Source organism: Heterocephalus glaber, unplaced genomic scaffold (assembly GCF_053883595.1).
Source record: "Heterocephalus glaber isolate CG9 unplaced genomic scaffold, H.glaber_assembly_v1.0 deba00001689, whole genome shotgun sequence".
Taxonomy (NCBI): Eukaryota; Metazoa; Chordata; class Mammalia; order Rodentia; family Bathyergidae; genus Heterocephalus; species Heterocephalus glaber.
In genome coordinates this window covers 9,678,089-9,693,899 of record NW_028258414.1, presented here as the reverse complement: position 1 = coordinate 9,693,899, position 15,811 = coordinate 9,678,089, and the positions used below count along the sequence as shown (strand labels likewise).

At 38.0% G+C, this 15,811-nt stretch overlaps 1 protein-coding gene and 1 long non-coding RNA gene across 2 annotated transcripts in view; one reads left to right on the top strand and one right to left on the bottom strand.

The window, feature by feature from the left end:
• Window positions 1-15,811, bottom strand: part of Iqch (IQ motif containing H) — a 185,722-nt gene that overhangs the window by 83,519 nt on the left and 86,392 nt on the right. The window contains 3 exon segments of the mRNA XM_087198955.1: window positions 1,791-1,801; window positions 9,530-9,596; window positions 10,287-10,835. Of these exon segments, the coding sequence (XP_087055081.1) occupies window positions 1,791-1,801; window positions 9,530-9,596; window positions 10,287-10,835 (627 nt within the window).
• LOC106010343 (uncharacterized) overlaps window positions 1-15,811 on the top strand; it is a 196,337-nt gene that overhangs the window by 102,942 nt on the left and 77,584 nt on the right. The window contains exons 5-8 of the long non-coding RNA XR_015446482.1: window positions 1,292-1,550; window positions 3,173-3,273; window positions 10,270-10,578; window positions 12,431-12,671. This is a non-coding gene — a long non-coding RNA (uncharacterized LOC106010343). The remainder of the gene's footprint in view (window positions 1-1,291; window positions 1,551-3,172; window positions 3,274-10,269; window positions 10,579-12,430; window positions 12,672-15,811) is intronic.

The window sequence follows — 15,811 nt, the reverse complement described above, 5'->3', positions numbered from 1 at the left end:
TATAATTGCTTATATGAAATTCAGCAACTCAAGGTGCAACTTTTAAAAAAAATAAAAGTGCTTTTCACAGTTTGAAGAGATGCTTCAATGCCTCCTTGTGGCTAGTGAGCCCAAACACATGTTTCAAGTTCAACTGCTGTGGTTGAAGTGGTTTTATAGACTACATCTTCAAGATGTGATGCAGATCTCCTCAGCGTAAGAAAAACTATAGCAATTCAGGGAACAGAGCTGCTGACCGATGAACTCTGATAATTGGCTCTTTGCTTTGATGTCAGTGTTTAAACATTAGACGATGTCTTGAAATTAAATGAGTTAGGATTCATCTAAAAGCCTCTCTGCTGTATGCATATGAATTTAAGAATTAAAGGACTAGAAGGCCCAATGGGCTGTTTTGAATCATTTGAGAAAAATTATTTTCTCAGATAATTTAGAGAACCAGTCCATATATGAAAGCTAACACAAAGTTTCAATGCTGTCTTTGCGTGTGATTGTAATATTGCAACTCTTGGGATTTTACATTTGTTAAAGTCTACCTGTGTTCAGATGAATGTTTATAAAGATGTATGGCGGAAGGGCCGAGGATTTAGCTCAGTGGCTCTGTGCCTGCCTCACAAGCGCAAAGTCCAGAGTTCAATCCCTGGTACCAGAAAAAGAAAAAAAAAAGATGCATGGTGAATAACTAAAGATTCTATGAGAAGGTAAGGAAAATGCCTAAAGAATAAAGTATGATTCAGAAAAGAGGGTGAGAGCACTCCATGAATGCATTTCCTTTCTCAAGTAAAGATAAAAGGTAGTATAAGATATCTCATTAAGATGATGTCCAATTTAAAATATAAAAGATATTTGATCACTTTGTACCTGCAAATGCAGCATGTGAGTGAATAAGTCTGTGTTTCATTCAAGTGCCTGAGGTCAGTTTTCCAACAAATTACTTAGTACCTCTGTTACCACTGATCAAGGATGCATGAAAATGTCTTTGCAGAATTATGGCAGGACTGACAACTTTAACCCATTTACAAATACACCCATTTTAAAGAATTGCACGTTAACAATCTCAGAACATGGAAGGTCAAGGTCATGTGAAATAACAGATATGAAAAAACTTTGTAAACTGTAAAGTGCTGCATAAATATAAGGTATTGTAATGTTATGAGGTATGTGGACTTCCAAAGCACACACCAACAGATTCTGTGATAAGCAATATAGATATTCCATGACAAGCAATACAGTATACGCAACATTACTGGAGCAGAAATTTGGAATCAGTTTTATTCTCATGTTTATCCCCAAGGTACAGGTGTTGACCATCCAGGTGAAAAGATGTCAACAGTGCTGGCAGCACATTTAAAAACAATAAAGTCTTAACCAGGATACTACCAACCATTATGTGGCTTTGAGGAGTTCAGAAGAAATGTCCAGTGGCAAAGACATCCCATTTTGGGATATAATCTATAAAGACTTGGTTACTTCAGAGGTCAGACCAAGAACACTGAGGGAATCCTGAGAGAAGCTCAACCTCACCCTGTCCTGTTCTACATGCAGAAATCAGGGTAAGTGCCTTGTTTCTTGTCCAAGATCATACAAACCTGCACATCGTGATATAGCTCAGCTACTACGTATTTAGCTCTTGTGATCAATTTAGTTACATGAAACAGAAGACTGTCTAAGTGTGATTACAGAACTTCAGAAAGGACAAAGAGCTTTGAGGCCTTTCCTCACTTTAATTTCCAGTTTGCTGTGGTAGACAGAATAATAGCCCTCCAAGATGCCCATATTCTAATCCCCAGAACTTGTGAATATCCTCAGTTATGTGACAGCAGAAGTGAAGTTGCGAATGAAATTAAGGTTGCTAATCAGCTGACCTTAAAACAAGGAGATTCTCCGGATTATCTAGCCAGGCCTGATGTCATTAATAATAAAGGTCCTTGAAAGGGAAAGAGGGAGACAGGAAAGTTGGAAGATAAGAAGATGTGACTACAGAAGAAAGGCACAGAGAGTTGCAATGTTTCTAGCTTTAAAGATGAGAGAAGAGGGCCTCAAAGGGAAAGCATCTCTGCTGACTCCTTGATTTTAGTATTTTTCAGACTTCTCAATTCTTGAACTATACAGTCATAAATCAATGTTGCTTTAAACCCACCAAGTTTGAGGTACTGTCTTCCCTGGCTCCCACTGAGCACTACCCCTCTTCAATGCTCTGCTTCTCTTTTCAACTCTGACTGAAAGATGAGGGAGGGCCAAGATCCCTGGCACATGAGATGCATTAATAAGTATTGCTGCTGTTATTATTATTTTCTTCCTAAATGTAGCTGAGCCAGACTGAAATTCTCAAAAGGAACCTCATTTACATGTAGAGAAATTATTATTACTACAAGCAAAAAACTAGCCCATAAAGCTAATGGGTCCTCATCCCTATCAGGCATGCCTGACAATCCTTTTCTGGGCAGGTTCTTAGTCTCCCTTCACTGTCATTCTCTTGCTCTACTCTTTTCTTCATTTCTTCAGTACGCCTTCATTACTCTTTTCCTGATTTGCCATCACACATTGCTTGCTTGTTGTTACGCTGTGTGCCTCTCCTTTCCCCTGCACCACTCCAGCTCCTGAGACCAGACCACAAGCTCCTTTAGAGTAGGCACTGGGGGAATCCGCTGTCAATGGGTGAACAAAACCTGTTCGAGGGCCTCACTAAAAGAATCTGTCTTAGGTCGGGGATGTAGCTCAGTGGTGCTGGCACCTGCCTCACAAGCACAAGGTCCCGAGTTTGATCCCCAGTACCAAAAAAAAAAAGAATCTGTCTTTTATGTTCTCTTTTTCCCATGTGTTCTTTTCATTCTCTCACCCTCTTCCTGTCTTTTGGTTCTCTGATCTAGAGACTTTCTGCTAAACTCAAAGAATGGAAAGTGGGATTTATAGATTTTTCCAGGTCCTTATTAGCCACAAAAAATAGCCCTGGCAGAAAAGGCCTCTCTTTCTTCCTTCTCACTCTGGAGAGTAATACAGCCTTTTCCCTTATGGCTGTCCTCATTATATCCAAAATATACCTGGTTGATAGAGTGTCCCATCTTTTCTCAGAAAAGCGGTTGCAACATATAACTACTAGCTCCACATCACATTAAAGAAGGTAACCTGAGAGCTGCCTCTCTGAAGTTATTCAATTACTTTTTGTCTTTTACAGAACCAAAGATTTTCATCAGTTGTTACTGGCAATCATTTCTCCGTCTTCACTTCTATCTTCACCATCCTTCCCAATCCCTACTGCCACGCAACACCTATCAGGTAATGCTAATTGCCTCCTTGCATAGAGAAGACTAGCTTCGTTGGCACTGTCTTTTCCTTCACTAAAACCACAGAACTCCATGAGAATGAGCAAGGCTCATTCTCAGTTACTGGGCCTCCTTGGCACTGGTTTGTGCCTCTGTGACAGGCCTCTGTTCCACAGAGCACATGTTCTTGAATACTTGGCTTATTACACCATGGCTGATTCTGAGTTTTCCTTGTTTCCAAGACCTATTCCTTACAATGTAGTCAAGGCAGAGGATTAAATAACAACAGGCTCCTGGTTATCAAGTAGTTGAAATTCATCTGATTACCCTGGCCCAAGATGGTAGATTATCCATGCCAGTGTGATTGGTCTGGGACAATAGTTCTCAGTCTTTTCCCCATTTTGAAACACATGATGGGTGATCTTCAATGTATCACATCCTCCCAGTGGCACACATAAAATTATGATAGTGGTAACAGTAATGCCATTCTTCCTCCTCCCCTCAAGATAACATACTGGGTGCAGACTGAGCCAGAGTGATATTATTACGGAGGTAATCGCTCCAGTTCAACCAAAAGAACTTTGGCATTCTTCAAATGGTAAAAATATAAGGGGACATATGACATACTTCACAAAGGACTGCACATCAACATCTTGGGATGCTATAAACAATGGTGATGTGCACATTATGGTTATGTCTGGTTTTAATCACTTGTGCAAGTGTGAAAGTACAAGATACTAGAGAGCAAGAAAGTCAGATACCAAGAGAAGGCAACAGAGAGCCCTGTCCCTGTCCAGGTTATTTATATATTATATCCAGTGCTAGTTTAATTAAAATAAAATTGATGTTTTGGGGAGGCTGTCAAAGGGAATTAGAGAATTTTGCTATAAGGATCTAGAAAAAAACATTTAGTGAATTTTGAAAACATTCTCAAACCAAATGGCCAAGTGGATTAACCTTCAAAAGGTGAGGACTTTCTCGTATTCCATTTTTTGTCAGTGGCTGGTTGAGCACTGCATGTAGCAAAAGCCAGTGATTCTCAAACTGTGGTCTGGAGACACTGAGGTGGGTACTGAAACCATTTCAGGCATCTGCAAGGTCAAAACCATTTTCAAAATGATCCTAAGATGTTGCCCGCCTTTTTCAATCTGTTCTCTCACAGGTCACAGAACACAAAAAGTTTATTCATATGCTTGCAGATTCCGCATTACAATGGACAATATTACCAATGTTCAGTTTAGTATGAAACCCAGAAAAGAATACACACTGTTATCTGAAGAGGCTATAAAATATCCTTCTCTTTTCCAAATACTTATCTCTGAAGAGCTGGATTTTCTCTGTACATGTCAACCAAAACAACATATATGACAGATTAAGTACAGAAACAGCAGAATCCAACCAGGATGTATTCAGAGATTTGCAAATTTGTCAGCCACCACCACTCCCCTCACTACAATTTTTTTGTTTTGGAAAATAGGCATTTTTAATAAAAATATCTTATTTGGGGGTAACATTAGTAAGGAGTTGTTAGTTAATAAATATTTTTAAAGTTTCTCAGTTTTGGTATCCAATATAGCAAATAATAATAGATACAATTCACTTAAATCAATGTTTTTTTAGGATCTTCAATAATCACTATAAGTGTAAAGTGGTCTTGAGAAAACAGTGCTTAAAAATCCACTGAGCAAATGTTTTAGTATTTTTATGAAAATGATTATAAATATTATTATTAATTTATTATTTATTATCAATTTATTATTGTTGTATTTTATTTAGCATACACAAAGTTTATTTTTATAGCACATCCTAATATTAATCCATTTCATGAAAGGCCCATGTGCTGGTACCACTTGATACCCCATTTAATAGCATTTCTGTGCACTATGGTACAACATAAGATGGTTCAAGACCAATTGGAGATTTTCATAGTGCAGGTCCCCTGGGCCAGCTCTGACCTAAGCAGGGAATGAGTGTTAATTTGTTTGACATGGATAAATACAAAAATGTTTCAATTTTGGTTTGGGCTTTAAATAAATTTGAAAGTTTAAGTGTCCCTGATCAAAAAAAGACCAGGATATTCCTGGGAAAGGCTGTCTGGAAGATCTTGGCAGTGCATCTATCCCAAGGAACTTGTGTGGCAACTCCATCGCTCAGCTATGGGTTCCATACATCTGCCAAAATATATGTTGAAGACTGCAAAGATTGCATGGAAAGTTCCAGTCTGTCCAGACTAGGCGGAAGGAACAGAACTGATCTAATCTTTGAATTGTTGACTATGAGAAAGTAGAGAAGTGACAGTGCATAAGGGTACAGTAAAAATGTGACTTCAGATCTACAGTCTGGCTTGTGGCCCTCTCCTTCGCCCCTGCTCACAGTCAGAGGTGAGTTACAGTTCTTACCTCCTGGGGAAAGGGAGTGCAGTTAGGAAGCAACTGTCTGGTGAGCATTTGGGGCTATCTCAGTTTGGCATATGATCAGGTGCACACAAAAGTAAGTTTCCCCATTTTTTCTTTTAGGCTTTTGTTACAGTACGGACCAGCTAAAAAATGTTTTGCATGAACTTCACAATAAGAGTAGCCACAGTTTTAATGGAACAGAGTATTTTGGAGACCACTAATTGTGCTAACTCCAAGGATGATTTGCTAAAATAATGCACAGAAAGAGAAAAAAATGAAGCCTATGTACATTAATGTTAGCCATTAAATTAATTGCCAATGAAATAAGATATTACATAGAGGAAGAAAAAAATCCAACCTCAATATGTCTCCTCCTTGTATTTTAATAGAGGAATGGAAGTGAAAAGGGAAACTCATCACTGGGGTTTACTCAGTTGGCAGCAGCCTCAGACACCTGCTCGTGGCATCAGAGCCCAATATCTGGCACATCTCAGTTAATGTCAATATATTTAAACATGCTACTGAATTTAAGTGGCACTGAGTTTAAGTGGCACTAACATGGCACTGAGTTTAAGGGGTTAAATAAAAAGTGGAGGAAATAACATGACCAAAGAAACTAGAAGCAGAATTAGTTTGTAGGTTTTATTTAGACCTCTGGTTTTTCTAAAGGAATTAGGATTCTTCGTTACAGTTCTTTCTTATTTGACTGATAGATTTTGCTTAAAATAGACTCCAGTATTCTATTCTTGCTATGAACCATGGTAGATTGTTTTGTTATAATTATATTTCATTAATAAAAATGATAAAAATATGCAATATCCAATTAAGAGATTAGCCTATCTATTCCAGAAAGGATAACTGTTTTATCATCTTATAAAAATTATAACACCATTTGGTTTCTTCAAACAATTTGTCAATAGCATTTCACTTCTCCTGTGGGTTAAAAATAGCTAAAATATTTGTTTCATGTAGTTATAATACCTGAAATATATAATAGTCTATCAAATTGTATAACTCCCCTTTTCAAAGAGATTACTCCACAATATGTGATTGTCTTAACATTCATATTATCAAACTATAATTTAAAAAACATTATAAATGTTTTTAGTAAAAAAAAATCACTGAAAGGCCCTCCTTTCCGTGATCATGGTTTGGCAAATACAATTATTTCTATGTGTCCAGAACTGCGTGGCAAATAACCAGATTCTTTCAATACAATATATTATGCAGTTATCAGTACCTCACTTTCATTTTAACGGTTCAAATGGTGCAGCTCCAATTGGCGAGCAGCATGGTGCAATTATTTTTAGGGTGATTCTACAGTAAATTTCCTATTGAAAGAGAAAAAGAGGGGCAAGGCTACAACTTACTTTAAGTTTCTACCTGAGCCTGATATTGCTACCAACTGATTTTGATGAGTGAATTCTTCTCAACTCTGGAAAGGAAATTATTAGATTGAAGAGATTGGTTTTCTTGCAGTGTATTTAGAGAAAAAACTTCCTTCATTTTCATTCACTTCTGTTTTTATAAATTATGTAGATAAGTTTGTGGTGCATGAGTGAGACGAAGAAGCCACAGTCTATCTAGCTGAAATTTTCTTTCTGTATTCCTCAGGAAAGCAGCAAACAGGAGACAGGTACTCCATATCATTTTTTCAAAAGTATAGTTGAAGACTTCCATCTGTAGAATAGAGATGAGATGACTGCCCAGGTTATTTCAATTCAATTTAATGCCCACAGTCATTTTATAAACCTAAAGCACATAATGTAGAAACAAATCTTATATGATAAAAGTCCAAGTATTATTCTCTTGTGAAAATGTGCAATTGGTCTTTTTAAATGGTTAATTGAGAAAAATATCTGAGTTGTTCTTATCTCTTAAAAATACATAATTAATGGTTTTCCTTTAAAATGAGTTTTTTTTTGTTTTTTACAAACAAAAAATAATGCAAGAGGGAAGAACTTCATATTTATTATATATCTATGTAAAATGAGTAAGTGAAATCTAGAAGAAAACTGGTTTTAATACCAAATTTAAAATAACATTTTCTAATTCTTGTTTCTTTGATTAGATTATTCTCCCACTTTAGCAAGTCCTTTTGAAATTTTAAGCTACTTTCATTTAAAGTTATTTTTTATTACTCAGTTTACACTATCAGCACTTTCAGATTTTTACCTCTTTGGAGACTCTTGTATACGGCTTCTCTGTAGGGTTGATTACAGGGGAGTTTTCTGAAGGGATAAGTTGGAGGGAGTGTAGGGGGGAAGAAGTCTATGAAAACTGTGTCTCTAACACCTTGGTGCATCTTAACATTGCAAAGTAGGAGCCTCATTTCTGGCCCCAGTTTTTGATAAAATTGAGAAAGCAAAACAAAATTCTGCACATGGTATCAGATCAGGTTCACAATTAGTTGTAGAAGCAAAGGCTCATGCACCTTATTCTAAGGATCTGAGTCAGTTAATTGGATCTGCAATTAGTCTCTCTGGTTGCAATCAATTACAAGTGCAATTTCTGTGTGAACTAATTTCGTGTGCAAAAGTAGTCTCACCAAGACAAAAGCCTAAGTTAGAATGAAATTCAGAACTGTCTTAGCTCACTTATATCCTAAGAAGAAACAGACTTCTTCCATGCTGCATAAAAAGCAGAACTAAAAAGCTCTGTGCAACTCAAGACTTCTCTTTAACTTTTCTACAAGTACTTAGACGTGAGCACATACTCTAGAATCTGGCAAAGTTTGTTTGGTTTTTGTTACTATTCATATCTTACTGATTTAAAAATAATTGTAATTATATTTATATAACAATTCTATTTTTTTCTTTTCATAATACTGTTTAAATGTGTTATGTTTGTGTACATCAATATACAAAAAGGGATGCTCACACAAGGGCACAAACTAATTACAACCCAAAATTCTATTACAGTAGGTCCCTTAATGCATCACTCCACTTAAAAAAAAAAAAAAAAAAAAAAAAGCCTTACAGGCCCAATATGTAATATGGAGACTCAGAGGGTTTTGCTGTTTGTCAAAATCCTACCAAGTCAGCACAGGAAATTTGGCCCTACCCAGAAAATTTAATACACTAGGTAAGTGCAAAACAAAACAAAAAAACAAAATAAGCCAACAAATTCCAAACATTTTGATAGCAGCTCATGTTTGAAAAGAACTTTTGATGCAAATTTCTGAAATTCCCAATGTCATTTTGGCATACCTATTTTACCACTGTGTTTCAGACAACAGCTTTTAAGTTCCCCAATTCATAAATGTAATTAAATAATTACATTAGTGCTAATTAACATGAAACTGCAGATTATTTAAGCGCAAAAAACACTATTCAACTTCTTAATTATTCTTGTTCACACAGCATTTCCTTTTGCTCAGGCGCCCTAGGTGCAAATAAAGCATCCCATCTGCTCGTAATTAGAACTAAATAATTTCAGAGAATGTAGCTTATCATTTTGACTGCACATTTGATTAAAAACAGTGTACAAGCAATATCCTGGCTTATTGGCGTAACAGCAACAACACACACAAGCTTGTGTTCTTCTATCATTAAAAAAGATCTAAAACATTATCTGTTATTTCAGGGGGAAAAATACAACTTTTTAGTTCATTTCATACAGATGAAAGCGAATTACAGCAAATCACCTCTCCACTGAATAGCAGCCCCCACATAATGACTTTATTTGCTTAATCCCCAAATTAAACGCCGTTTCAAGCGAGGGCCCTGTGTTATTACTCTCATCATGTCGAGAACATTTTCCTGCCGAGACCAATTTGAATAAAACAAGGGGCCTTCCTTGAACTCAATCAAGGAGCCATAATGTGGTGGGTAATAGAGGTTGCTGATAGATTTGCAGGCAAAAGTGTTATACCTAATGATGGGATATGGATAATAGTCCTCCTGGAGGTCCTGATGCGATTCCAGTTGGCTGCCAGATGCTAAAAATCAAGAAGAGCATTGATCAGTGACAGGAAGCTGTAGTGGATTCATCTAGTCAAACTTCAGCTGTTTTTCCACTGTACAGTTAAGCCAGGCATAAATTATATTAATTGATTTAATTACATACTTAAAACATCTTCCCCAATTAATTTAATTAGGTGGCTACATGATGCTACTGGCAGGGGAAGATTAGAGGCAGCTCACTTAATTAACAGAATATGAATGAAAAAAAGAGAAAGCAAACATAAATGAAATTGTGAGCACTAATTAAAAGGCTGTCTGCAAACTTAAATACTTTCTGACAAAGTGGTGACAGCAATGTAGACAAGAGAGGATTTTTTTCTAGCAAATTAAAGTGCCAGAAGGTATATATAGGAAGAAAAGGTAATGCATTTAAAACATTGATTTTCTGACAGAACTACCATAGTCCACATGAAGGCACTTTTCTTCTATAGAAAAATTCAACAGATTTTACAGGCACAAAAGCCAGATTCCTGATTAGGGCTAAAATATGATGCACAAACAAATGTGAGGTTTGTGCATCATACCCTGAGAGAAGTAAAAGGCAAGGGAGGCTGAGGGAGAGGGTGGGTGGAGAGGGAAAGATAAAGAGACAACTTATTGCAGTCGTTCAAGCAAGAAATGTTTAGAAAAAGAGGTCTGTCTTAACAGCTGGGAGCCTTGTGCACCTTGGCTCGGATGCGGAAATTCTCCAGGTGTCTCTGACGTGATTCCTTCAGGGTCTTCTTCAGTCGAGTCTTGTGGCAGTGTAAAAGCCAAGCGATGGCAATTACACCCAATGCCCACTTCTGCTGGCGGTAAGTGAGGAAGAATTTTCTCGCTCTGAAGCATTTCCACGTGGCTTGGATCTTGCTGGCAGCCTCTGACTTTCCACCTTGGCCCCTGTACCTCTGTCCTGGAAGGTTTAACAACATCTGGACGTGAAGTGGGTTCTCTAATACCGAGAGAAGATCGTTTCGGGTAAGTTTATTCGTCAGCTCAAACTCAGGCAGGAAGGCCACCAAATTCCTCCCTTTTATTTTGACTTCTGGTATTGCATAGTCCCTGAGAAACTTCTCAATGTGTTCTAAGAGAGAGAAAATGCTCCTCCAAGTTAAGCTAAAATGTTCCTTGAATGCTAAGAAGTCTGGGGCTGTCTTGTCTATGATGCCATCATGAATAGAAAAGTCATAATCCCATGCTGATTTGGGAGCTCTGGAAGATGTGGTTTTCATGGCCTGTGAAAAAAAATGTTGCCAGAGATGAAATATATTATGGTCTCTTTTAAATGAACAGTAGAGGCACTCTGACAGTCACATTATCATTCACCACTCAATGATGGGAAGATACAAATCCTATTGATTAATACGTCCACATCATAATATGAAAGTCTGACTAGTATGTATCATTAAAGCTCATTACCAGAAAGATATCTTAGAGATCATGCAAAGCTAATAACATGTTTATAAAAGTGTAATAAAACTGCTCAAGGAAATGGATCATTAAAAATTGTGCTTTTAGTTTACTCTGATATGGTCAGCTGACTCTATGATCCCTTGTGATTTTACTTTTCAGACATGCGTATTGGTCTTACAGAAGTATGTTGCTGATTCTTTGCTCATAACTTATTTACCCATCATAAAAAGGATGAAGACATTATTTGCAGTCTTCAGGATAATTTCAAATATTCCTAATGAGAGCTGTTTCTGATTTCCTAACAGATTGTTGCTTTTTAGTGTTTATTAGAATTATCCTGCCACTTTCTCTTAATATCCAGAGGTGATTTTTATTATCACCCTGGTCACTTTCTATATTTCTCTTCACAAGTATTCTTTTAAATCTGCTATCCTCTCAGGAACATATCTGGGGGCGCTGTTCATAGACTGGATTCAGACATTTCATAACAAGTAAAGCCAAGAAAGCATGTGCTTTTCATTTTGCTCCCATGTATTCTGAACAAAAATTTAAGTTATGTGGGCTGGGGATTTAGCTCAGTGGCACCGCGCCTGCCTTGCAAGTGCAAGGTCCTGAGTTTGATCCCTGGTACCAAACAAACAAACAAACAAAAAAACCCAAAAAAACTTAAGTTATGGACACAGCTACTTTTATTTATAAATATCAAGAGAGATCCTCTAAAATGGGATGATGGGCAATGTTTTTTTGTTGTATTTTTCTATATTAAAAATAATAAAAATCTATTTTAGAAATCAAATAAGAAATTTGGATGACAATAGCAATATATAATGACATCCTCACATAAAAAAAAAGAAACAAGTAAAGGAAATTTTCCTGTCCCCTGCAGAACCACTACATTTCAATTATTAAAACCTGTTGCCCTAGGAAAATATACATCACACCCCATGGTCTAGTTTCTTAGCTGCCTGGTGGCTTGGGGGAAGAGGGAGGGGATAAATGTTCCAGGCCCTGAATTCTCCTCAGTAATTCAGGAAGTACTGTGGTGATTGTTTCTTCTTGCTTAGGGATTTAAGGATTTGAATGTCTTCATTATGTCCATATTTTCAGATGTACAAGCCCATCTTTACCAAGTTGTATGATTATATTGCTCTCTACAGTTTGAAGAGTTTTCACAAAACTCAAAGAAAATTCCAGTTAATTTATCAGTTACTATTGTGCTATCTTGCTGTGTTGAGTATTGCTGTTAGATTATCCATGCTTTTCTTTACCAAGTAAATGTTAACTGAGAGTAATTAACAAATACAAGGCAGGAAGCTATCTAAGAGGAAAGCAAGCCAAGAGATATATTTACAATAAAGCCACAATAAACAAGTCAAGAAATTTTTAAAAACCCTTCAACTTCTTTTTCTTTTCTCAGATTCTAGGCAGTGGAATGATTAGACTGACATCTCAAGTGAAAATGGCAAAGAGCAAATATTAAGTCCAAAACGGAAATTTTCTTTTGACTTGAGAAGCCAACTTTAAACAGCAGTTAGCTTTCATGTACTTTTAATTTGAAAGCTGTTATAAGGCAGAAGAATGATGGAAAAATTCTTCTCACCAGGACTCTAACCCTTTCCAGTCTAACCAGGACACCAAGAGAGAATGCAGACTGCTTGGTAGGTGGAGATAAATAAATTCCTTCCTCTTGGATGGGCAAGAGGGAGTTCGACAAGGAACACCTCCTCCAGCAGACACCAGTCTGGCAGGAGGAGCTGAGACTCCTGGTGGAAGACAAGGGGCACATGTTCCAAGAGAAATGGCCAGGGGCTACATTTCCGGCTCCTTCCAGGAATGGGTTCCAATGGAGGGAGGGTTAGAATACAGGGAAGAATGGCAGGGCTTCACCAGTGAGAAACTGACATGCAAAATAATCACAGATGGACATGTGTGGAGCTGGCTGGTCCTGCCAGTCACATGTTTGATCCAGTCATCAAGACTCTGAGACTTCAAGAAGCAAAGCTATGGATGGGAGATTTGCCAGAGAATCTCGTCTCCTTGGAGATGTTCATATAGTTTCAAAATCCCTCATCCTTACGAGAATCATGTGGAAGTAGGACCCTCCATGAAAATGGAACAATGCTGGGGGATGTTCAGAAGGGAGAGGGGCTCTTCAGCCTCTCAGTTAGGTTAGTGTCCTTCCCCTGGCTGGGGCTATGATAGAACAGTCTTGGGCAGGCCGGGGCTGCACAATTGAGCAGGGGCTATTGTAGAACAAAGAGATTGCACCTTCTTACCTTTGTGGATGATATTCCAACAAAGACCTGCTCTCAGAGGAAACACTCTCTTGGACATCAAATAGACCACTCAGGCCCAGGGAAGCTATGGGTTTGGAGTCAGCTAAAGCATAACTGTAGTACATCTGTCACAGAGAATGCCACACACGGGAGCACTTTAGACTTAGAGCAAGAAAAGACATGCCTCTCAAGAGAAAGCCTTCCCAAATTAAAGCAGTGCATCAGCATTGTGAGACCCATTGAGCAGGTAAAGACAAAGCTGCTTCACAGCCTGATAGGAATCACAGCCCTGATTAAAGGTCACACCACACTTCAGGTTCTGGTTCCTTCTGTTATTCTTCCTTTATTATCTATCTACAAGAACTTGTCTTGTATGATTTGTTGGTTTTCCCTCCCTTTCTTCCTTCTTCCTTTCCTTCTTTCCTTTCTCTTTCCACTTCTCCCTCCCTCCTTTTTTGTTTATAATGCACTGCACTTCCAATGGGTATTACTGACTCAGTGGCAAATTTTGTTCCTCCTGGTGGGGACACATGTCTGCTGAGACATCTGCAGTCTCACCTCTCACCTGGTCCTTCTTGGGACCACAGCCCCACCTAAGACTTGGGTGAAGCCTGCACTCAGTAATTGGCCCACACATGGCCCAAACTGGTGGCTGTAGCCTAATTATTAGCATCCTGCTCTATCTGACTGAGTCAACTAGCTGGGAAATGCTCTTCTTCATTTGCAAAGTGTAATCACTAATTAGGTAACTTTGAGAGTTTCTGGAGCAGTTATTTCAGGAAGATTCTAAATCTAAAGCAAAAAACCCAAAACAAAACAGGAAGATAAGGTGATGGTTTCATAGGTTAGTAAGATCCAATGTAAAGCAAAAAACACAAGCACCGTCCGTATTGCATTCTAAAATTTAGAAATAGCTATTGCTAAGAAAAATTCCAGAAAAAAAGTAATATATTTCTAAGCTGAATTTCTTTATGAAAAATTTTATTTTCATACATATGGACAGCACATAGATGTAGGATTTATAGATCTATAAATCTGATATAAGCAAGATCTCCTAGTAATAAGTAGTAAAATATTTGGGATAATTCAACATGGATATCATTTTCGGAGAATGATAATACATTGCCTAGAAGAATAGACTAAAATAATTTTGAATCTATCAGTCAATGTTCAGTTTCTTCAACACCAAAACTTACCCATTAGTAATTAGTCTAGGCAGTTGCATTGTATGAAAAGTAAGTTCTTCCTGCACATTATGACTCTAAGTGAGAGCTTAGATTTCAAAGAATGAATGGAGTGTGATTCAGAGATGGAGTTTTTATTATTCCCCAAAGGCCAAGGACTCCATTTGTCTGACTCTATTTTTAAAATTTTGGTGAAAGTCCACAATGTGTTAAACTTTGTCCAGAATAAATATCAGGACCTCAGCTGGATTGAATTGTTCAAATGGTACACACAATGTTCAGAGAGAATAGCTGACTTAATCAGGGTTCAGGAATTTAGCATGATCAAGTCTTGAATTTTAAGACATGAGAGATTTTGAAGATCACTGACCTTGCCTTTTGCCCCATAGACTATTCTGGGTTCAAGGGAAGAAGACTTAGTGCTGAATTCCAACTAATCTCAGATCCACTCTGTGCCACTATCTGCCCTCTTTCTTCCCTCATGGCGCTCTCTCTTCACACCTTTTCCCATGCTGTCCCCTACCCCCAAGCCACTCATGCTCACAGGCCTAGCTGCCTATAACTGCAGATGGTGCCTTACTGTGTTGTGGTCTCCTTGCTCTGCCTTTCCTCTATCACCTCCTACATCAGAGCCAGCCTGGGCTTGACCTGCTGCTTCTCATTTGCTAGGCTGGAAAGCAATTTGTTAAACTAATCCCTATGAAGGTACCAATGAACATAACATGGTATAGTGGAAGAGTGGTAGCTCTGAAGCTAGAAGACCTGGACTCAGGTCTGTCACTGCCTTCCTACAGTCTTAGGAAGTCATTTTAGTTTCCATTAGGGTACTACTTGGGGGTACTTCTAACTTTCACACCCTATGACTTTCTGAGTTAACATGTCACCCCCACCTGGGGGAGCTGGCTTTAAATTAACCCCTGGAGCTAATAAAAGGATCAAAGGCAGTTCTCTCCAATGGCACCACTTCCTTTACCATGAGATAGACCTGGGGAGATTCTTTTTCCTTTTCCATTTTTTTTTAAAACAGAAAATGTTTCTAGAAACTATCAAATCAAAATCGATGGCCAGGGGCCGGGGATTTAGCTCAGTGGTATATCACCGCCTGCTGTGCAAGCGCAAAGACCCAAGTTCGATCCCCAGTACCAAGAACAAACAAGCAAACAAACAAAAAATATCGATGGCAAGTTTCCCACAAGCCCTAATGTGCAAGGTTGAGGAGAAAACCCCCAAAAGTGATATTTTCTGATCTCATGGGGTCTGCAAATCAACAAACAACTCTCGGGGTTTGAGACCTAGAAATAGCCTAAAACTTGACTGTCAGTTAAAAGTAAGAGTCAG